Here is a 24,632-nt window from a genome sequence, read left to right on the forward strand (position 1 = left end):
TATTTCCTATAATTCTTTTGCTCCTAAATGGAAGACGGGCAGAAAGGTTATTGTCAGAGCTGTTTCTTCATCTCTGAGATTAGGGGCTAAATATGTTAAGGATAGTAACCCTAGGAAGAAGGAACTTAGCAATTAATGCTAACTGAACTTAATTTGGGCCATTAAATTTGCTCCTTCCTGATGTGCGTGCCAACATGTTCTTGTTGTTGTTGTGCTAAACATTTATTATCATAGAACTCGGTAATGGCCAGGTATTTTGCACCTCTGGAAAAGGTGGTAACTATATGCCCATGGAAAACAAGTAAGCTGTGTATTCTTGTTAGGGTTCCAACTGCTGGCCCAGCACTGTAGTTCATACCTGACCCAAGACTGGATTCAAATGAGAGGGGTAATATCAGACTTAAAGCCCGGTGGTGTTCTGGCCTTTCAAGAAGTCTGACCACTAGTGGAATAGGACAATGAAGTACAGTCTGGCAGACTGTCAGCAGCCTGGATGACACCAATGCCTAACCAGATTTCTAGCCTTGTAAAGGAAGTAACACTGCTTCCTCGAATTACCTTTCAGTAAAATACATGTGCATGTACACACACAAACATGTAGCTACTGATGCATACATGCACACACACTCACTAATGAAGTATGTGTTGGCTCCTTTGATACAATTATCCAGGATAATCTTTATGCAGATTACAGGGATCCGATGGGCAGACCAGATTGGATGCTGGTGTTTATTAAAATATGGATTTTGATCCCCGTGCAGAAAATGAGGCTGTGTGGGGGAGGGGTGGCACAGAGCAGCAGAAGGGGGTACTTAGTGCTGCAGTTCCATATAAATCACTAAGAGCGGCAGGCATCAAGGTTGTCACAGTGGGCGCAGGGCAAGCAAAGTGCTCGGTGCTGAGAGGTCCTACAGAAACAGCCCCAGGGCATAAACAGCTTTGTCTCTGGAGAAAGGAACCTATTTCCATCAGTGTACACAAGAGACGTGTCTCACAATGACAACGGTAGAAGCCAAAGCTGAAGAAGAAGAGAAAAAGGAGCCAGATTCAGAGCCAACATCAGATCTGACAACAGAACCAGCACCAGGATCCAATCCATCCAGTGGGGTAAGGTTAACCCAGGACATGTTGTGATAGAATATTAACTGAGTATTCCAGCCACTGGATCCAATTTCCCCACTACTGTGGGATATGAAGTTTTGGGCTGGTCTGTGCTAATCCCTGAGTTTTGGCTTCAGAAAAAAAGAGTGGTGTGTCTTAAAGCAAGTTTTGGTGATAGAATGTAAAGATGTAAGACTGGTATAGGGACAAGAAAGATGCAGAACAGTTTGTCCGAGAGCTTTTGAAGACCTATCATCACCCACACTGGGCTAGAAAGGAAACCATGTCCCATGGGGTACTTACTTCTGATGGTGGTATTAGGCATGCCTTGCCAATATCTGTTGCTTTATAACCTGGTGATTTTGTTTCAACAATGCCCATACTTACTGGTACAATGGCTGGTTCATATATGTGTGTAGATCTGACAGTGCCTCTCCACTCTGTGACATCACTCGATGACTTGTGCTGAATGTATGAATTGCTTCCATTGAAAAAATATTATACTTGAGGGGAGGGAAGGAGAGGGGATAATACTGTATCTGTGAGTTAAGTAACTGAGTCTATAGCTGGTTTCTGAGCATAGGTCAGAAAGATGCCCATAAGAGCTCTGAAGTGGGACTTCTGCTTTTGGGCTGCTACGCAGCATGCACCCATTATGAGGGACAGCACTTGAAATCCTTCCCCTTAGTCAAGAGCAATGAAGACTCGTTCTTCCTGCTATGGAGAGCAACAGATCATGATCTTACACACAGAGAGCAAGTTGAAACACCACAAAGACCCTTTATTGAAGAAAAATACACAGAGCAAGAAGTGGCTTATATATATATATGGATCATAGGTTGGATAATGTTATGATCCTCCTCACGAAATATAAACCCTTTATTTCCTGAAGAACTTACCCTAAAGCTGTTTGCTCCGCAGTGGGATTTTCCCACATTTTTTTAATTTAAACAATATTCCTCCTGAGCCAAGCCACCATTTTGCCCATCCCCTTCCCATGCTTCCTTTTTGTTTCTGAAACTTCCAATGGGGGAGATTGCCTGCACCTTTTGGCAGGAGGGGCCATTTCAGTGGTCTATCACTCCAGTGATAGATGTACATACATCACTTAAATTTTAAGAAAGAAGCCCCACTGATCCTCCTGAAATGCCAGCTGGAGGAATGGGCAGAACTACTGCTTTGTGGACAGGGAACGCAGAGAGGAGAGGGTGAACCCACAAGAGGCTGCATGCACTCTTTGCTTTCCCTGTGGAGGGAGATTCCCTTCTCTCTCCTTGTGGAGGGAGAGAGAAGGTTGCGCTTTAACCCGTCCTGAAAACTGCACAGAGAATCTGATCTGAAGCGCAGTGAGTTCTAAAGAGGGGGAAGTTTGTGTGTAACTGAGAATCCAACCTGAAGGGAATGTATGCTGAATGCGAAGGAGACCTCAAGTGTGTAAATGGCCAAAAACAGAACTTTTTTTCAATAAAGAACTGAGCATGATTTAGAATTAAGAGAGGATCAAGAAGTCCAGAGAAGTCCATCCATTCCCTATTGTTTGTCTCAGTATATGATATACCATTAGCCAATTAGGAACTCCACATGCAAACAGCAATGAAGGAAGCAAAAGAGACCTCCTCCCTTCTTTCACACCTTTTTTTTTTACGTTGTCACTTTTGAGGAGGCACTGAAGACAATTACACTTTCAAGGTTGGTTCAGAGAATTTGGGTCTCTTTCTAAAGATGAAGACACCAAACCATGTGTGCTGAGGAGGTGGGGAGATGAGCAGGGGGCCAAAATCAAGAAGCAGGACACAAGAGTGCTGAGACACAAAACTGCACTAAATTAAACTCATGAATAAAAAGGAAAAGTTGAGTGTGGATATAGTACAGTAGCTAGATCAGGGACCATTTCTGCATGCACTGCTTACCCCGCCATGGACAAGCAGTTGATTCTCTAATTTTGCTTTGCAGTGGGGTTTTTTGTTCATACCACTCTTTTTTCCCTGTGGGTTTTTGTTTCCCTAGCCCTAACCTGCCATCCCCCACCCCCCTTGTTGTTGCCATGTAATCTCCATTTGGTAGGTTGCCTGCCACCTTTGGGGGGTGGGGCATTTTTTGTTTGGCGGTACATGGCTGAAGCAGCCTTGTCAATTTCACCAGGTTCACCACTCCCATCTACCACTTCAGTGATAGTCTTTAAACATAATTTTTTTAAAAAAGTAAGCAAGCAGGGAAACCTCTCCAAGTTTTTTGACTGGTAGAGTAGGGGAAACTACTATGGGGTGAGTGGGGGAAGGCAAGGAGGAGTGAGAAAATGCAAAGGAACAACACACTTAAAGAGCTTTCAGAAACTTCAGGAACTCTCTGATCTGAATGCCAAAGAGGGGGAAACATGTGAGTAGCCAAGAATCTAACTCAAAGAGAATGTAAGCTCAAGGCAAAGGAGACTACACATGTGTAAATGGCCCGTGTGTCTTAACTCTTAACCCACTGCCACCCACCAAGTTTGTAGTATAATCACTGAGTGCCCCTTAAGCAATAAGTAAAACATCGGCATAAAACCAGCAAAACAAAGTGACTATATTTATATAGGTGCATATACATTAAATGACCCCCTGTTCTGATGGCCACCAACCAACTCTTCAACATTAGGTTTGATGCCCATTTGTTGTGTGTCACTTTTTTGAATCCCATATGAGAAATCTAGGATGTTAAAATCAGGGCAGGGGAAGCACTGTAAAACAATCCTCCATTGTTGTTAGCTGCCAAAAGCCATTGCAAGACGGGATAAGTGGCTGCCTAAAATCTCAAATGCCCACATGTACTCCCCAACATTTGTAGCTAAAAGGCTCTCAAAATAATTGGGGCAGGATTTGGCCAGAATCATAAGCTGAGAAAAAGTGACTGGTTCAACCAACCCCGCAGATTTATTAAGAAAGTGGAATGAGAGAGAAGAGAACCCTGAGCTCCTTAAAGAAAGAGGTGGATGAAATGTGATTGATAGGGACAAAGTGGAGAAGACACTGGGTGGAAACACACACCAGATGTGATTATGTTTTGTGTAGAAATGTTATTACTGGGTCTCATTTCTTCTAAAATAGGGCTGAGACCTGACATTTATCAGATCTTGGGAAATTTAAGCTTTTGATAGATCCCCAGGATAAATCACCAATTTAAACAAGTAGAGATGCATTCAGATTAAATTAAGAGAGATCTAGATTACAGGTCAGCTGGACTCATTCCAGCCACATATGAGAAAATAGCAATTAATTTGCAGTGGCATTTTTATTGCATAAAAATTAATTTGAGAATTGGAAAATAGTAGTTTGTGAGTTCTGGAGTATTCGTCCGAGCATTATTATAATGCACCCCCTTGTACTTTCTTCTAATCAAAAATGAAAATTTAAAACAAAATTGCTATCAAATTGGTCGGACAGCTGGGTTCTCTTACATCTCTCCAGACATCTAAGTTATCTGGGGCCTTTTTGGCTTCAAGTAAAACAAGGAATAAAGAACACAAGGTGCACAATCTGAACATGAAACTGCCATGTAGCAAGAAGGATTCTGAAAAGCATTCAAGGGACACTGTAGAGGCGTCATTCCATTCTGCCTTTGAGTATCCTCAAACATACTCATGTTTGAGTATCCTCAAATGTATCTCAGAGACCAAGTGCAAAAAAAGAGTGAAAAACAGTAAGAAAGGAAGCTAAATTCTATACATAGCACTAACGTGAAGCTGCTAAAAATACTAGTGTCTTAGTCCCTTCATTTTAAAAGTTGTTTTAAAAGTTTAATTTTAGGATTAGGAAATAAACATGTCTGAGAATAAGAAATAGGGATGCTGCAAATTTTGCCAGAACATGTTAAACTGTTGAACTTACCATGCTTGAAGGTGGGAATCAGATATGAGCCAATCGCTCAGTCTATTTGGTTTGTTCAGAGCAGCCATGGGTACCTGAAAAACTGGTTCACACCAAATTTCCCTAACATTGCGCACATGCACAAAGGTACTGCCAATTCAAATGAATTGTCAACCATTAGCATAACTAAAGATTATTTAAGACAAATGTAAACTATTATTGAAACCCAGTCTTTATTGATGACTGATTACATGATTTGTGAGTGATCTGATACTTTATTTTTACAATTACCTGCTGAGCAGACCTGCTACATAGCAAGGGAGGGTGGCAGACTCAGTGTGTGAAAAGCCACTTGCACTGTACAGCTTTGTTAGTAAGGAACACAGTGAAACAACTTGCCAAACATCCACAAATCAATCAACAAACGATCAAATCAACTGCTGAAAAATCAGGTCGGTGTTTGCTACTGGTAAACAGGATGTGAATTGAAGAAGTAAGTGTTCAAGCATTCCTAGTAAGGACTGAAGTGTCCTTATTAAGAGTGGTTAAGCCATGGAACAGGCTCCCCAAATAAGAGACACTAGATTGCCTTCAATTGACTCTTTAATGCTCAAAGTCCATGGTTGTAAAAGGGTCACAGCAGAGCCAAATCTATTATCTCATGGCCAGACATAGTATATAGCCTTGCATACACACAAGCTATCTAATCATGATGCATTTCCTTTCTTTCTGCAGCAGGATGACCAGAGCCCACTGTTAGAAAGGCCAACCCAGATGAGATTAATGCCTTTAATTCCTAATACTTGCTGGCTTTGTTCCAGGGCTCATTCCTCCCCACCTCCCCCTGAAGTCCTATTGCTTCCTCTACCATTTAGCCTCAATCCTCTCTGCATCAGCTTCAGCCTGCCAGTTTTTGTTTGCTGATTTTCAGCAGGAAGCTGTGCTAATTGTCCTCTCTGGCTTCTAGTGTACCCTCAACTTCTTGTACAATCCAACCATGCCTTGGGGTTTCTATTATAGCTGCAGGAAGGAGGGCCTACTTTGAACATGTAACATCAGACATAGTGCTGTACCTTCTCCCTATGGGCCATTTGTCATGTAGACCTGAAAAACCTATCATTTCAGTCCCTCTATTCACCTTTCTCTCTTCCATTTCTGTAACGTGGCTTGATCTTATATATTGCCTGAGGAGGTCCTCTTCAAGAAATCTCCTAAATTCCATTAGTAGCTCCTCCATATTTCACCTTGCACTCAGTTCTCTGCCTCTACCTTGTCTCTCAGTCAGGACAAAAACTTCTCAGAAGAAACAGGTGACAGAGAAACATGGAGAAATCCCATGTTTCTTTTGTGTTAAGTCTACTACTTGTATTTTTTAAATGCTTCTGTCTTTGGTACTGGTTATGAAGTTACAGCAGAAGTTCCCAGTCTCTACAGAAAGGCACCAATTACTATTTCTCTTCCCCACCTCCTTCCTCTGTGCATCAGAGGCCTTTGATGGACCACAGCCTCAAATGCATGTTAACTCTCTCTTTGTAAGTTCTAATACTGAAATCAGGCAGAAAAAGTTGCCAAGCCCCCCCCCTCCCCCTCCCAAATTCAGTTTAGGCACCAAAGCAAACAATTCTAATATTGACCTGCCAACTCTTCCATTTTGGTCTGTGTCATCCCATGACTATCATTCATACAGACAGGTTTGCATTTGTTCTATAGATCTTGTTTCCTGGTGTACATAACTGTGAACTACTACAGAGACTCCTTTAATTATTTTGGAGAATCAGAGAATCAAAGCAAAAAAATTAAAGGTGAGTTTATTAAGATAAGGAAGGGCTGGTTTAGCGAATCAGTTTTTCCGGATTTGGGGGATAGGTTTGGATCAGCGGTTCTCAACCTGTGGGTTGTGACCCCTTTGGGGGTCAAACGACCCTTTCACGGGGGTTGCCTAAGACTCTCTGTATCAGTGTTCTCCATCTGTAAAATGGATAAATGTTAGGGCTGGGGGTCACCACAACATGAGGAACTGTGTTAAAGGGTCGCGGCATTAGGAAGGTTGAGAACCACTTCTGCTGTAACTTCATAACCAGTACCAAAGACAGAAGCATTTAAAAAATACAAGTAGTAGACTTAACACAAAAGAAACATGGAGAGTTTACAGAGCTACTACAGTATTTGTGAAAATGACCTATTAAAAATAATAGGTGTTATCTTCTGCCAGTCTACATGCGTAGCAAGGATTGTAGTTTATCTCCCCACCACCACCATTTCTAAATGTAGGCAATTCAGTCAAGAAATTATAGTACATTATGAGATAAACTTAAATAAGATAAAGTGTTAGAACCAGCTGGCAAGAAACTTTCAACCATTTCAGCTAAAAAATGGTCATGAAAAGTGTCTAACAATCATAAAAGAAAGATAAACGTATCACAAACAACCTTAGATCCAAAGAATGGGCAAAAAACACAACCCTCTGGATTTTCCCAGCCAAGTGACAGCAGCTCTCAACAAAGTCTTGCATGCTATGCCTTTCAAAATATTATTTTAGTGTCTTTTTCTGACGACCAAAAGGTTAAGGTTCATTTGATATGTCCAAATCTAGGATGTTCCAAGAAATCAGACTAATATGTACCATATATTGAATTGCACTTGTATGGCAGTGAATTATCTGACAATGATTGGCTGAGTTGGTGTTATGGCACAGAATGTTAGTAAACATTACAATTACTCAAGGAACAAATCTATCAGGCTATATTCAACCCACATATATGTGGGATGTTTTCTGGTATGAAATAAGATCATTTTCGGAAATTGACCTTTTGGACATGGTTTGTATGTATCTGGGCATGCATGCAACCTTTTTAAACTCTAAACTTTTCCAAAAGTATCCCTGAGGAACCACGAGTTTGTTGTAACTTCTAGGGTAGGGTAGGATTGTTCTAATATGAAGAGACCTCATCTGACCCTAGAATCCAGACTGTGTTTCTGATCACTCATTAGCAGCAATTATTCAAGATAACTCGTGAAGCAATTATTTACTTGATAAGGTAACACTCATTTTGAATAAATCAAAAAATCCAAACCAGGCCTGATATACTCAAAGCCCAAGAGAATCCTTTTCCCCTGTGAACTATGCAACAGATTACAAGTAGCACAGCCAGTTTTTGTGCTAAAACCAGGAGCACTCAGGCAGTTAGCTTCTGGGCAGGTTGAAGCAGCTTATTTGGAAGGAAGGGAGGGAAATTAACTTAAGGACAGTAGGCCTCCACATGGTATCCTGGAGAGATGCTCTTAGGTTGAGTAGACTTTCCACACCCATTATCTAAAACAGTGATGGCGAACCTTTTTAAGGCGAACCTTTTTAAGACCGAGTGCCCAAATTGCAACCCAAACCCCAGTTATTTATCGCAAAGTGCCAACCTGGCAATTTAACCTGAATGCTGAGGTTTTAATTTAGAAAAAAATGGTTGGCTCCCTCTTCCTCCGCCCCACCCACTCGAGCAGGGGCCAGCCTGCTCTAGCCTCCAGGAAGTCCCGCGTGCACCACTCTGTGCCTCTCTAGCATCTCTGCCTCCTCTGCGCCCCCGCCCCCCTCGGGAGAAGCCACCTGAAGCACAGGCACCAGGCCTACCAGCCAAGTCCTCCCTGGTCACCACGGTGTGCGCATGTTGTGCTCAATAGCCCAGGCTAGATATGTGTGTGTGTGGGGGGGTGATTTTTCGCCCCCAACATGACGAAATCTGTGTGCACGTGCCCACAGAGAGGGCTCCGAGTGCCACCTCTGGCACCCGTGCCACAGGTTCGCCATCACTGATCTAAAATGTTTCTAAAACGCTTTCAATCCCTCCCCTTTTTACAACAATGTATGTCCACACTCACCCCCTCAAAACAATTAATGGCTGCTATTACGTGATTTCCCCCCCCCCCATTTTTTTTAATTTCTGTGTTGAATTGATGCTTCAGTGCTTCAAAGTCTCATGTTGTGATTCTCTACTCATATACTCAATGCTTCGAAGATTGGGCCCCCCAAAATAAAAACAAACAAACAGAAATGCTGCAGATGAACAAGTGAGAGGGAATGGAGTGAGCTCAGAAAATGTTGCCAAGGAAGAAGTTCAGGGAAGCAGAGAAGCATGGAAAATGTAATTGGTGGATCACACAGGAACTGAAGATATTTTCAAAACATTTCAGTTGGAGAATCATTTTGAAAGGGAATTCATTTAAAACATTTTGAAGCTGCAAATAAAATGTTTGGTTGTAAAAACAATTTGGAACTCCATGGAGGAAGCATTTTATTTCCTGTCTCAAAACATTTTAAAAGGTTTGTGCAGAAGAAGGGGACCAAAAGTCAGAGCCAGTATAAAGTGTCTTCATGTGTTCCTGTGTACCTACGAACATCGCTTTACTATAGGTGCCCTGTACCTTGCACACATTAGTGTTATCCCTTAGAGAAGACAACTGCCTGTTGAACAAAACCATTATATTCTATATTTCTCCAATATTTAGAGCAAAAATAAACAGTATATAATAAAAACATGTTATATAATTATTCAGTCCACTATATTTAATAGATTTTCCATCCACAGCCTTTATGTTTTTGAGCCCTGGTCCATATAGTAATGGCACAGAATTTTGTCTGTTGTTATGTTTATTTGAAATGTGTATATTATATTAAACATTACTTGCGCATTATATTTGAGAAGTGGGTGGCCTGCAAGACTTGCAGCAGGGCGGGATACCATCTCCCCACACCCATCACAGCTCCAGGCCTCCACCACTTACCTTAAACCCATCTCCGCATCTGGTGGATCTGGAGTCTCTCTTGGAGTCTGATGTTGCAGCAGCTGAGCCTGGAGCCGCTCCAGGAATCCACTGCAATGGTGGATGAACCCAATGCCACCAGTGGTCTGCAGCTGCTCCAGACATCCACAGTTGTGGTGGCCAAGCCCAGAACAGATCTCTGCAGTTGTGGCTACCGCCATTTCAAAAGGTGAGTGCATTCTCATGCACAGAGAACACTTTTTTATTTTGGGAAAACTCAACCCCCCCCCCCCCATGTTTTTAATGCTTAATTTTTCTGCAGACTTAGGGGATCCTCAAAGTCTGCAAAAATGTTTGTTTGGTGTTAAGTGTGGCACCAGTCCATAGATTTAGTTACCCTCAGATGGGCTTAGGAATTAGTTATATAGAAGTTATTATTAGTAGTTCCCTCCTCCTATTTCTTGTTTTGTTGGAATGTCTTTGTCCCTTCTCTCCAAGACTAGTGGCAGCTATCAGGGATGTATTGGGGCATAATCAAGATCATCCAAGGACTAGAAGAGCCAGGAGAAAATGCCCATGGTCACCTAATTGCTCCATTACAGCTAGCTGCAGGATTGGCTACTACATCCCAACAAGGTTTCCACTTGTCCAAACACAGGATGCTGATGCTAGGAAGTTCTGTTTCCTATTTCCTTGCTCAGCAGCTGACCGAAGGATTACAAAAACAACCCCAAAACCAAAAACAGACTTTATTGAAATGCCTTTGAGCTTCAGTAGAACTACCACCAGTTTCTTGAGAAAACTGTGAAGAAACCAGATGGGCACTTTAAGGAATGAAACTTGACAGGGGGTTCAGTGGTGAACTTAATAAAAAAAATTACAAAGTGATCATCGTCTTTAGTTGCAAGATGCCATACATTCTATAATTCTCAAGACTTGAGTCAAAAAGCGATCCCACTTGTAAATCTTCAGATTACATCTTGAATCCAAAAGATGGTCTCTTCAACAGAACTCCCCTTTTTGTCTCCCTTCCTTTTTAAAAACAACTCATTCTGTCTCCTCAAGCCGTGTGGGTTTCTTGAGCTAACACTGATCCTGATTCCTACGTAGGGGCAGCCGACTTCCAAGTGGTACCCGGAGATCTCCCTCAAGACAATTAAGATCAGTTCACCTAGAAAAAAAAGAGAGAGTGGGGAACTCTAGGGCATAATACCATGCTGAGGCCCCTCCCTTCCCCAAGCCCTACCCTCTGGTATTTCCCAATCCAAAGTGGCATTGGATTCTATGAATCTTCCAACCCTATGTTCATGGTCAGGTGCATTCTAAAGTTAACTTTATCAATATCTAAAACCTGAGGAAAATGTAAAACTCAAAGTCAATTTTTTTACAATGTTGTGTTCTAGCAGAACAGCCTTGCTTAATTTTTTTTAATTACTGTGTTTTCCTACTTCTCCATGGAACATCAGTTGATGCAGACAATACAACACATCCATAGTAAACAACTGCATCAAGACTGTTGTATTACAATCTTCCAGTTTTTTTTCTGGGAGATGAAAGAAAAGTACAAAATATCATATAATTCATATTAAGTTGTTTTCTAGGAAACCTTAGTTATATTTTCAGAGAATAACTTTTGAATTCCCCAGAACTATCTATCAGGATGGATATTCAGAGCAAAAGGGGGGAAGGGGAAAGGTTTCAATTCATGATGGAGCACACAAGCACATAACTTTGCAGTCTTAAAATGAGATATAAGATATGTCATAGACTTTGCTGGATTAAATGTTTTTGTTTTGTGAACAAACGGATTTTGAGATGTACCAAGCTACTGAGGCCCCTTTCACACGTGCAGAATAATGCAATCCACTTTCAATGCACTTTGAAGCTGGATTTCACTGTGTGGAATAGAAAAGTCCACTTTCAAACAATTGTGAAAGTGGATTAAATGTGCATTATTCTGCAAGTATGGAAGGGGGCTGAGATAGAGTTGTCACAAAGGTCTGTTGCCACGAAGTCACCATTTTGTGAATATTTTTATGTCTCATACAAGATTGCAGCTCAGATTTGTATCTCTTTATTAGCTCAACATTTGTTAATAGTAGAGTTTTTAAAGGTTTTCTGTCATTTCTGTTGTTCTCATTTCTTCTTGCCTTCATACCCATTCAAACTAGTCATAGGATTTTTTAAAACAAAATTCCTAATACAGCAAGGGATATCTGACAGAAGTATGCATCTCCTTCTAAATCACAAGACACATCTGCATTCTACTGAGCTTGTGAGATATGAATGGAAATATTCATATTCATCAAAGGCCACTAATTGAATGTGACTGTGCTCAAGTAAGGATTAGAACTCTCAACCTATGAGTTTTCAAGAAAAGAGTAGGGGAAAGTAGTCACTTGGCAAATATGACCTTGGGGCAATTTCTCCCAATCTCCTAATAGGGCTGTCAAAGTCTGCTTACTCTCTTACTTACTCACTTGATGCACTAAAACCATATATTATACTGCTTTTAATATTTTGAAACTGAACACCATCCCATCATTTTTAATCCAAAGGGCTTTGAGAAGAAGGACACAAGCAATAGAATAAAGGTTTTTCATTTGGCTTTATTCTTCAAATAAGCTTTAAAATGGCTTGATTGGGAATAAGAACTTTCTGTGAGCAAGGACAGGGGCATTAAAATCTGATACAGGAAGACAAACAATACACAGGTATTGGGTGTGTCTAGAAACCAGGGTGGGGACGAGTCCTGTCTGTGTACAAATTTTAGGCTTTGGATGCCAGTGTTTTTGGTTTGAGCACTTTATGGCAGAAGTAAGTAGCTTCACATACAGTTGGGTGCTGTGTGGTTTCCGGGCTGTATTATGCGCAGATGAGATGAGACGATAAAGGTGCAGTGAAGGGATACACTACATACAGATATATACCTACTGTTTTGGCAACATCAGATCTCTCCTGGCGTTTAGCATACTGCATCTGTGGCTGGCATCTTCAGAGGGTAGATCTGATGTTGGGAATAGCAAGTGGAGTATATATCTATGTATACAATACAGCACCTGCCCCTATCAAATCACAACCGAAAATCGAAAGATCCTCTTCAGCCCAGCGCCTGAAAGCCTTCAACAATACAGCTTCACATACACTTCCTGTACAGATGCCATTTCTGCATGGGATATTAGTGAACCTCACAATTATGTCATAACACATGATGAACACATGTTTTTTTTTTTCATTTGCATCAGAAAGTCCCAATTAGATGTGGGTTTCCATGATATGAGCACATGACTAAAGTCATCCATGTGTATTTGATGCACAAGACAATGAACATACAGTGTTCTATACGAAAGTTATAGCCATGCAGGAAATTTGTCTCAGCATGTAAAGCTTTCCTTGGATAGAAGTGTCAAGTAGTATGGGACAAAGCCCTTTAAAGAAGCACTTTGAGGAGGCAGTGCTGATACAGTCATATAATGTTAACAACTGAGCCAAAGTTCAAATTCCAGGTAAATATACCCTGTGCGGGTAGGCTCTTCCATTAGGCAAGTTGAGGCAACTTACTTTACAAGACAGATTTTGAGTCACTGTTGAAAGGGAGACTATATTATTTTATTTTTCTTGCCAAAGAAGGCACTATTACTATTTTCTGCCTCAAAATTCATGCAAATCATGCTTCTGTGTGTGAAATCAGCTATATGTTAGTGCTGCAGAAATTATACTAATTCCAAAGGAATACTGTGCATTTCCGTTATAAACACATCCCACGCGCCGCTCAAGCTGTTTTCAGATTTTCCTGTCCCTTTAGCTCTCCAAAACCAGCTTCCACAATATGACTCTTCATCCTTTTTCCTCTACAGCTTATCACTTAAGAGACCGAGAGTCTGATTGGATGTTTTTGCTAGTTTTTCCTGCACCCAAAGCATGCAAATGGAATACACATGAATGGATCACAGCAGCAATCTCTGTTCTGGACCTATGCAAGTCTGTTTTATGGTCCAAATAGACCCACCATGTACATATACCAGGCTCTCCTCACATGATCAGGAAACCCTAGATTCCCATCCACACAGATATGGGTCTACATATGGTATATAAATGTAGATTCCCCCCCCCCCCAACATTTAGCATAAATAATTGTAGCTGTAGTGATCATATGTAATGCAATGTCCTTGAATCCTTTAGGTGAAGCTCATTCCATTACTTAGCAACTACACTTCAGGATACATATATAAGCCCAACTGCAACTTTTCAACAATAGTTTTCCAATATTTAACAGCAGTCAGACAAAACCACCACATATGCACAAATAGAGATTCTAATCACACTTTACAATTAACATGTGTAGATCATGGTTGGGGTTTACCACCTACTTCTGCTCTCCTTTGTCCACATGTCAATCTGACACATTGACTGTGTGAATAGAGCTACTATTTCACTGCCTCAACCCCCAACATAATGTAGAGGTAAAAAACATTGGCTTGAAGTATTAAATATATTCAAAACGTGATCCGTGAATTCTAAATATTGTTATTGACATAAAATACCTTTCTTGACTTCCTCTTACCAGTGAATAGTGTTGTGAGAGCCATCCATGCTTCCTGATTGTTAGATCTTAAAAAGGCAGAAGTAGTTCACCTCTTCTTATTCACCATTTGGAATTCAACATTATACAGAAGAATCCACCTGCCAGTTCTGTATGAGAAAAGAAACCAGATAATTACACAATTGTGCTCCTCATGACGTTGACAATGGATTGCTTGGAGGGAGGACCATGAGGACTCAGGACAGTTGGTGTCAGGACTTATATCTAGTCTTGGTTTTTCTGTTGCAGACTGGATCTCCAGAACAGGAAGGATTCTTTAATTTGCTGACCCATGTACAGAGTGGTCGTATGGATGAGCAACGTTGTGACATTCAGATTGTGCATCGCAAAAGCCCTACGGAACCTGCGAGCAGTGAGTTAACCAAAGCACTTTCAAGGGGGAAATGTTCAGGAACTAATTGTTCATTGGTGCATGCTAGCAAAGCATTTGACTCTCCTATCCCACTCACACCTTCCCCACTAGCAGAGATCCATCTAGGTGATTTGGTGCCTCTGAATATGATCTGTAGGATTCTCAAGTCGACACAGTAATTTGGACATTGCTTGCTCAGTAGGCTTTTGTGGTAGTTCTCATAAACTGGATGCTAACAAAAAGAACTTCCTGTAGCAGAGATGATCTGACTCCACAGAGACATCTTATGCAATCAACAGAATTATTTGGATCTTTATACTACTGGAATATTATCTAGTTTTGTGAAGTCTTAATTACAGTTTCAAAAAGTAATATTGCCAAATGGGGTGCAGGAATGTTTTGAGCCTACTTAGGATGTAAATAAATCCTGATCCTTCAAAAAGGAATGCTAACACTAGTACTGTATTATCGTTGCCTATTTTCCTTTGATGACCTCTATTCCTTGAACAGGTAACAGCCCCAGCCCACCACCAGAGATGGACCATTTAATGGAAATGCTGGCAAGCACACAGAGCCGGCGGATGGATGATCAACGAGCCAGCTTTAACTACCTCCCAGGTTTCCAGAATGTTGAAAATAATGCCAGCAGCAAACCAGCTTCTGGGGCCACCAAGGTGAGGTCAATTGAGAGAATGTCTAGAGTGCGAGAGCTATTCTCATTATCTATGTAGCGTTGTGGTATGCCCAGTAAACCACACAAGTAGGCTTGCTACAGCCTTGGCCTGTTTTCGTAAATTCTTGCCACTAAGACCAGAAGCAGAAAATAGAAGTTTAAGAGGTGAAAATCGAGGCCTTGTTGCTTATAATGAACATATTTCTTTCTTTTTTCCTCACTGTCATGACATAAATTTTAACACATTGTTGAGGCATTATAAAAAACCTACAAAGGATCTTGTTGGCAAGGTGCTCAAGGTTCATTAAGGTAGGGCCCATATCTTTTAAACAAGCAAATAAATAAATAGAGCAATCTACCAAAGACAATAGCAAGATGAGTATGCACAATCAAGTACAATGATGCCTACATGTCATCTTCAGTGTTCTCCATGCACACCAATAAATAAATAAGCCAAAATTCATCTGGGCAGTCAACATTTCAACACACACACCCCAAATTCATCTGGGCAACCACCACACAGTTGACCCTGCACATAAAGGAACCCTAGCCGCTTCCTGCAGCCACACCCCCTAAGCATGAATTCCACCTTTGTTACTACATTAGATCCTTCTGTAGTTGCTTCCACAGTATCATTTAGTCTGGAACTGCCATGACTTGCTCATGTACTCCAGACAACATGACAATCAATTTAATGCATTCCAGTGGTTTCTGTGTTGCTTTCATGCCTTTTTTTTTCTTGGTCCAATTTTGGGGCAATTTTCTCCCCACTTCAAAAAAGTTATGGAGCCGGGGCCTGACAAAGCTCTGTTGCAGCATCTCTTCTGTACATTCTTCTTGCCTGTGCTCAATTATTTCCTGGGCTTGGCGTAGCATTCCTGAACAGATTGTTTTTCTACGAACTAAAAAAATTACCCCTTTGCAACAAAAGTTATTATTCAATATTTTTTGAACATAGTTGCACAAGCACCAAACTGCAATCATGCATAATAAAAAAAGAGAGTACACCATATAAGCAAAGAGAAAAACAGCAATGAAAGCCTTTTCTTCTGTTCCTTTCAATCTTTCTTGTTGTGGTTTAAATTATGCTTATTATCTGTTCACTTGTGGTGCCCATGACACCCCAGATCTGAATGGATTTTTAATCCTGGTTGATTTAGGACAGCACTAACTGTTAGGGTTTTAATGCATTCTATTTTATATATTTTATCTACATTGTAAGCTGTGTTGGGTTCTGGAAGATAGAAAGGCAGCTAATTAACGTTTTAAATAATAAAATAAATGAGCAGCTAGGTTTTGGGGAGGGGGTAAATGGCTGTATTTCTCTTTGGTTTCAAATATGTTTCATTTCATTTATCAATCAATTGTACATCAAATCAATTAATTAACCATTTCTGGTGCAAAGGAAAAAAGAACATTTAAAGTCCCCTCCACTCCTAGAAAATGAACTGATAAAGGATGTATTCGAAAATAACAGGCCACCAAGAGTGAAAGGAAGGCCCACAAATGCAGAATAATACACTTTCAATCCACCTTGCAGCTGGATCTTACTGTGCGAAATAGCAAAATCCACTTCCAAACAATTGTGAAAGTGAATTAAAGTGCACTATTCTGCTTGTCAGAAGGGACCGAAGTGATGAGTTAAGCAATCAATACTGAGCTGCAAACTGTAAACATCTCATTAATTTACTACTTCTGTGTGGAAAAAAAAAATCTTGCTTTGCTTGTTCTTCCAACAAACGTTACACAGCAGATCACTATTATTCACATGAAGGCTGAAGGTGAGCCAGTTTGTCTATGGCTGAACTAAATTTGAAATCTAAAATTTGAAACTCCCAGATCAAATTTACTACCTGAAAACTGCCACGTATATCATTTTAAAGGAGACAGCAATGCCTGCTGGCAGTCTGGGTGTGGGGATCTTGAGCCAGCATATATATTGCTAACAAATCACATCTGACTTAAGGAGACGCTAGTAGGGTTTTCAGGAGACCCTAGTGAGGTTTTCAATCCAAGAAACATTCAGAGGTGATTTGCCATTGCCTGCTTTCATATCACAGCCCTGGTATTCATTGGAGGTCTCCTATCACATACCTGCCAGGGCCAACCCTGCTTAACTTCCAAGAGCTTGAACAATTAGGCTATCCTGGGCTCTGCGGGTCAGGGCTTTCCACTGTTATTGTCCCCTTTTTGTGTATGGCTGATTATTTAACCAGACATGGGTGCCACTGCCTCACTTTTAAGGTATTACTTATATTGATGCTGAAGTCTGTCATTCCTGACAGTCATAGGACATTTTCATATACAAGACAGGTTGCCTCCCAGATTAATTTCCCTCCCAGATTAATTGCTGCCTAAGTGGGGATGGTTTCAATCAGCAAAATGGCACAGAGATTAAAAGCTAGCACAAATGCACACATGCGCCGGTCACATATCTCCAATGGAATGTGTAGGTCAGACCTCAAGTCAGCTTCCTTTTAAATTGATACCTAAAATCAATGTAGAATCTGCACTGGGGCGTTCATTTCATTTTAAATCCAAATTCTCTCCTGTCTCAGTTGCAACTGTATGAGGCACAAAAAGCTCAAGAGAAAAGTTTGCATGTTCCACTTAGTGTGACCTCAAAAAAAGGCATCATACTCAGGTCTGCTTCAATTCTATTTATAACCATGCAATTGTAACATGGACCCATATTTCTGCATGCCCATATCCTACATATACACAAACGGAAAAGAGCTAGGAATGGCCATTGCCAACTACCAATGGCCCAGGTCTATTACATTTGTGACATCATTTTCTCTTTCTCTCTCTGACTGCACACTTTCCAGAGCTGTGAAAAACATACTTTCCTTCCAGAGCCGTGACATAAATGCAGGCATCTTGACTACTCTTTGTATGTTAACCAGTCCCTCAGGGCTTCTTATCTTTAAATGCTTTGGGTACCTAGATCAACTTTCTCCAATGATACTGTTGAACCCTTCCTGGGCAGATGTCCCAGTCTGCAACTTCCTTCCATGATGGAGGAAGGAACTGAGACTTTGGGTCACAGACAGATGCTCTACACAATCCAGCACTTTTGCCCAGACTAAGACTCTTTACATATATATACATTTATGTCTGTTTCCTGTAGCCTTGTGGACCCCTGCTGCAAATATTAACCTTGCCTGTTCACTCTCTTTTCACTGACTGTCACTAACCTTGCTGTGTTATGGATGTTCTCGTAATGTTATCTTCCTTATTCAACTGATTAACTTTGTTTCTTTCTTGTGTTTTCTGGCTGGATCTACATGAGGTCATGTCTGTGCTAGGTCATGTCATGTCCACACAAGACTGCTCCTCGCTGGCATTATCTGCATACCTTTAAAAACCTGAGGCTGGTTGACTTTGTTGCAGGGGTGCAAAGAGAAGGGGAAACCATTCCCCGGCACTTTGAAGCTCTTGCAAATCTGGATGCATTTCCTTGAGTTAACAGAGTGGAAATGAAAAGTTAGGGTCTGCACCAAACAGGGATTAGGAGCTGAGTCTGGGGAAGCAAAAGGGCAAGCCCAGTTTTTCCCCCGCATCATGAACTCCCCCCAAGCCAGCCTGGGTGGGCAGTGTTTTCCATACTGCAGATGAACCAAGCCAAGGCAATACTGGGAAAAGTAATTATTTAACCATACTAGGATAAGTAATCACATTTGCAAGACTCAGATAGCACCCATCCCTTTTCTTGCACACATGTGGATATTTAGGGGTCTGGTGAACTGCAAGGTACATAGTATCAGTCACCAGTTGACCCCATTTCCTTTAAAGGATGGTAGCTAAATTGAGTTGTGGCAGCTGCTACACAGATTCCCCTCACCCCATCCACAATAACACAGTTATGGAACAGAATGTATCACATTAGCAGTTACAATAAACATAAACTTAGAACTGACATAATCAGACTGAAGAGCTCTTCATTCTCTCTGTGGCCCCCTGCAGAGGTTGGAGGCAGTGCTTGTGTTTTAGCTTGGAGCTCAGCTGACATAATTGAGACTCCAAATCTTACCACACTGGATGGTTTCAAGGAAGGTAGCATGTACTGAACTTGAGGCCTATTGCTACCTTCTTTGCAGAACCAGTTTGATGTGGACTCCAAGAGCTTCCAATACTTTGATGGCAATTCAACATATTAGTCTTGCACTATTTACATTTAGAATGCAGCTGATTTACTTAAAATAGTGCTCTTCACCTTTTGCAGACTTAGAACCCAATTGAGTTGGCAGCACGTGAGAGGAAGTCATGTGCATCAGAATCATGTGACAGAAAGAAGGGTCACAAAATTATGACTTCACTGGGGCCAAAGCCAGGGACACAAGCAGCACATCAAGAGAGTTGGGGATAGGAAACAGAAGCCAAGCACTAGGAGGTGTACCATAGTTAGAGAAAGTCATGGATCATCTCCTCTTCCTCTGAGCGACTTCATCCTGCTGCTTCCCTGATAGTTCATGCAAAAAGAGACAGGAGGTGTGGCACACTAGCAACATTTCAAACTACAACAAAAATCAGTACCTCTGTAGCAGCTCAGGTGAAACTCCACAACATACCTGAGGGTCCCAGTCTGTATGGTTGTGGGGGGGGAGGGGGGGAAGCAGCCTAATTAACCACCAAGAATTATATTCTAGTCTGACATGGGCAACCAGATTTTCCAGCTGTGGGTGTGAGACACAGTGGGAGGGTCTGTGTAGGTAAGTGCAGCATTAGCAGGAATGGGGCATCAATGAATTTACCCTGAAAACATGGACAAAGTCATGTTGGTAAGTTTCCTTGGTAAAATGCTTAGAATGCAAACCTCAAAGGACAACCCATCATAACATGGAACAAAAAGGGGATAGTCTCTATTACAATAGGTCCAAATAGCCAGGAACACACCGCCTCCTTCCCCCAGCCTCTTGGAAGTTTTATTCAAACTGTGTGCAATCTGTATGTGTCTGTACTTGTATCTATTTGTTTATTATGGAAACTTCATGGATAGCAGTGACAGAAATTCCAATCTTCTCTACACTACCATTATGGTATCTTCTTCTTTGCAGAAATGAGTATCTCCCCAACCCTGGTCAGGGAAAACAGCAGACAGACAGAAAGACACCAGCCGATGCCACCACCAAGCACAGCACACCACCACTCACCCTAGAACATCCCTTCCTGCAGTACCTGCCCCACTTATTCTATGTACATGTCCAGCCATTCCAATAAAAGCAAAGTTGGTTTCTTCCTTGTCAGTTTCCTTGGCAGATGGCCCTTAGCCTCCCTATGGGAAAGGAGAGCTATTCCACAGGCACATGAAATCACTATTGCTGCTATCGCGGTATGATGTTGCACTAGGAAGGAACATATTGGTTTCTTGCCATAGTCATTCATTTAGTCTTTTGATTTATTAGTTGCCCTCCCCCGAAGAGCTCAGGGCAACGTACAACATAAAATAAATATAACAATAGTATTAATTATTGATCAATGACTTCATCTATTCACAAGAGGAAAGGCATGTTGTTAAGCTGCATTTTAAGAACATTGTAGAATTCTCTTCCAATTCGGGCTTCATCTTCGATACACAGTACTGATAAACTTGTACTACATTTCAATACTTGAAAGTGTTTCTGGAACAAGTGACTGATGCCTTTCAGGACAGATCCTCCTCAGTAAATTTAACATGCCCAGTTCACATGGATTCTTTTCTTAATTATAAAGTGAAACATACCAATGAAGGAATCAAGATGATCATTGACTCTACACATTAATTCCATTCACACATAATTTCCCCCACCCAACCCAAATTTTTTACAACTCATTATACTGCATAAGTTAATCATGTATATTCTTAATAGTAGGAAAGCCATGGAGAAGTAAAAGGTGTATAAAAAAACAGCAGGTAAAAAGCATGCGAAGGCATATTATAGCTTTGAGGGTTTTACAGTTTTTCTCTGCTATCTAGATCTGTTCTTAAGGCATGGCAATAGTACACATTCAGGGCATATTATGTCCAGAGAGTGGCATGAGAAGCATATAACTGAAAATATTCTGTTGAGAGGTATCTACATTCCCAGAAGGCCCTCTGTACTGGCCACTAGAAGCACACCATGATCTAGTCTGTGTCAGCAGAACACTGTGCTAGTTTGTGTCAGCAAAAAAGAAACATGAGCTGGAATATCTCACATATCAGAACTATGAAATCAGAAATACTGGAACAATTTGCGCCCAATGAGCACACATGAAGTAGTTCTACACTGAATGGTCCATTAATAACCGTATTGCCTATTCTGACCAGACCAGCTCTCTGGGGTCTTGGATGAAGAGAATGCACCTCATCTCATCACCTACTGCCAGTTCCTTTTGTTGGGAGATGCCAGGGATTATGCCTTGAACCTTCAGTTTGCAAAGCAAATGCTCTATCACTGAGCCACAGCCATTCCCTGAAATGTGAACTGCTTGTGTCTTTGGATTTCCACACACTTTTATTTGTATTTTAAACCAGTTGCAGAGGGTACACAGCTAGAGTTTTCCCCATACTTGTCAATGTAATCCTAAACAGAGTTACACTCTTCTAAAGCCACTGAAATCCATGGGCTTAGAAGAGTATAATTCTGCTTAGGACGCAATATAAATCACATATATGTAAAGTTGTTGTTAAACATAACCAGAAAAAAAAGATTAACCATGTTTTCCTCAATACACTCAAAGTGAACAAAAATGCTGAGAGACTCACAGTACCATTATAAGAAGAGTTACTCCCTTCTTGTTCACTTAGAAGTAAATGGGCTTAGGAAGGCACAGCTCCACTTATGATGGCAAATCACCTTTATAATATGTAGCTTTGCCCATATCCCCTTCACTCTATAGTCATACTTTCTGTTGCTATGAGAAGATTTGATAGTCACAAAATTTATTTCATTTATTCTCTACCTCTCAAATCCCTTTTCTCCTTTTGACTAAAATCCAGCTCTCTTTAAAAAAAATGTATTTCTAACATTATAACAACTCCAGCACCACCTCCCACCAATACTTACTGTTCTCAGTAATGACAAGAATGAGTTCACAATGCACTTGGCTCTAATTGACTTATCAGTATGCTCCAACTGTCTGAAACTGTCAAAATCTGTGTTCTTGATGCATGTCAGCGCCTGGCCCTGTAAGATGGGTTGACTGTGCTGTACAACTCCCAGCAATGGATTTCCACAGATCTTCATAAAACGTAAAAACTTAAAAAGGGTAAAGTTAGGAAAAGAAATGTTGCCAGAGAAATATTAAAAAGCAATATTAGTCTGCTTCAGATGGAAATGCATCTTATTACAAAGGCAGCATAGTTTTGCATAGTTATCAACTTCATGTACCACATTCATGTGAAACTTCCCTACATCAAGTTCATCTAGACTCACAGTTTTCAAACTGCAGCAATTTTAAGTTGTTCAAAAGCAACCCCCCCCCCCAAAAAAAAACCTCTTCCCTCACCAGCATCCACCAAGCACTGGACACACACCCCCTTTCAAAGTTCATGGTAAACCTTCAGAAGAGGGGGAAACCAGCTCTATCTGCCTTTCAAGAAATCTTTCCAGAAGACTGAGAAGGTTCTATAGGGGTGTCAGCGCCTGGCCCTGTAAGATGGGTTGACTGTGCTGTACAACTCCCTTTATCCTCACAAAGGACTGTAAGATAGGTTGACTGTGCTGTACAACTCCCTTTATCCTCACAAAGGACTCATGGATTCTATTAAATATCCTTGTGGACCCCCAGGGTCCCCAGAACATTTGAGAAAATGCTGGTCTAGCTCAACATTGTCTACTCTGCTGGTGACTCCACAGGGCAGAAGCTTTTCACATCACTTGCTACCTGAATCTTTAATGGGAGGAGTACAAGCTGATCCTTCTGCATGCAAACAAGTGCTGTATTACTTCCCTACAGCCCTGTCCTTGAAAAAGCTTGTACTTCCTATGTACCTTCAGTTACACATAGTATGCCTTATGCCACTTTACCATCTTAGTTCAGTCCTGCATGCTCTGACTGGCAGGACCTCTCGAGAGTCTGAATCAAATAAGGGTCTTTCCCAGCACCTACTGCCTGACATACTTTAACTGCACATGCCATCTTCTAGAGCAGATGTTTACTACTATGACCATGAGTTTTGGTAATCACAGGTGTCTGACAGAAGGATTTTAAATCAAGACAGAAGGAATCAGGGCAGGAATTGGTGGCCTTGTTGATTCATCATGACATTATTTTTTATAGAAAAGCTGCATGGTGAAGCAAAATAGCAGGTACCAGTACATAAAGAAAAGCGGAATTAACTATGCTAGAGGTAAGACTGTACAGCATTGGAATTTCTCATCATACACCCACGTGTAAACCTTGTTCAGTAGCTCTCATTCCTGGGACCAGAACAGAACACCTGTTCAATCCACACAGAGAAAAGCAGAAGAAATAGCACGTCTTCGCACACTTCTCATTTGACCTCTCTTCCTCCGAAGACCTCTTCCCAGTTCTCCTCTCACCTGCAGAGGATAAGGATGTTTAGGGACATGTTCTACATCTGTGTGAAGCAAAAGTTCTAATGGAAAGTGGATTTAAAAGGGGAACAGTTACAGAGTATACGCTGCTCTCTGTTCCTCATCAGTCTCTAAACTGCTTTTTCCCTGTATGGTATTGTGTGTGATATACACACACATATGAACCATAGCAAGTATAAGATTCTTTCGAAGAGCAAAATGTGTGCTCAAATTTCCTTTAGCATTTGAATGGGGGAAAGGGAGAATACAAAGATCTACTAACAAATCTTGCTGCAGGAAAAAGCATGAGCTCTGAATGATGAATTAACACGGAACATTTTAAAAGGCACCAAAGGAGAAGGGAACAAAGTAATTACCCAAAGCCACAAACCCAAGCCTGAAAAGCTAACTAAACATTGTCACAATCCAGCACATTTCCAAGTCCATAGGGACCTGAATTCATATAAGTGGTTCACAGTTGTCCTACAGAAGGGTGCATCACAAAGATGGCCCCTATACAGAAGTCACTGGGGCAGTCTGTACACACAGTATTTCCTTGCACTGTTCAGGCCATGCATGGGACTCTGGTGAGGCACACATTACTAGTTTGTTCCACAAGGTTCCCATTATTCCAGTTTATCAAGTATTCTGTATCAGTGCGATTCTGTGAGACAAGCAGTCACCATCATACGAGCAACTGATAATTCCAATGTTTTTCAATCCTTTAATTTAAATAGAGAATGCAAAATTAGCTTTTCCACCATGGCAACCATCAGTTTCAAAGACACAACTAGCTTTTCCCATCTGG

At 41.1% G+C, this 24,632-nt stretch overlaps 1 protein-coding gene across 2 annotated transcripts in view; it reads left to right on the forward strand.

The window, feature by feature from the left end:
• The first annotated feature begins 826 nt into the window (after positions 1–826).
• Positions 827–24,632, forward strand: part of PCP2 (Purkinje cell protein 2) — a 34,728-nt gene continuing 10,922 nt past the window's right edge. The window contains exons 1-4 of one of the 2 annotated variants that reach the window (XM_048488387.1): positions 833–1,107; positions 14,527–14,650; positions 15,161–15,324; positions 20,381–20,559. In XM_048488387.1, the coding sequence (XP_048344344.1) occupies positions 997–1,107; positions 14,527–14,650; positions 15,161–15,324; positions 20,381–20,386 (405 nt within the window). In that variant the 5' untranslated portion in view covers positions 833–996 and the 3' untranslated portion in view covers positions 20,387–20,559. Of the gene's footprint in view, positions 1,108–14,526; positions 14,651–15,160; positions 15,325–20,380; positions 20,560–24,632 lie in introns of those variants that run through there. The other variant, XM_048488386.1, reaches the window with a different exon arrangement.

The sequence above is a fragment of the Sphaerodactylus townsendi genome, linkage group LG03 (assembly GCF_021028975.2).
Source record: "Sphaerodactylus townsendi isolate TG3544 linkage group LG03, MPM_Stown_v2.3, whole genome shotgun sequence".
Classification (NCBI taxonomy): domain Eukaryota; kingdom Metazoa; phylum Chordata; class Lepidosauria; order Squamata; family Sphaerodactylidae; genus Sphaerodactylus; species Sphaerodactylus townsendi.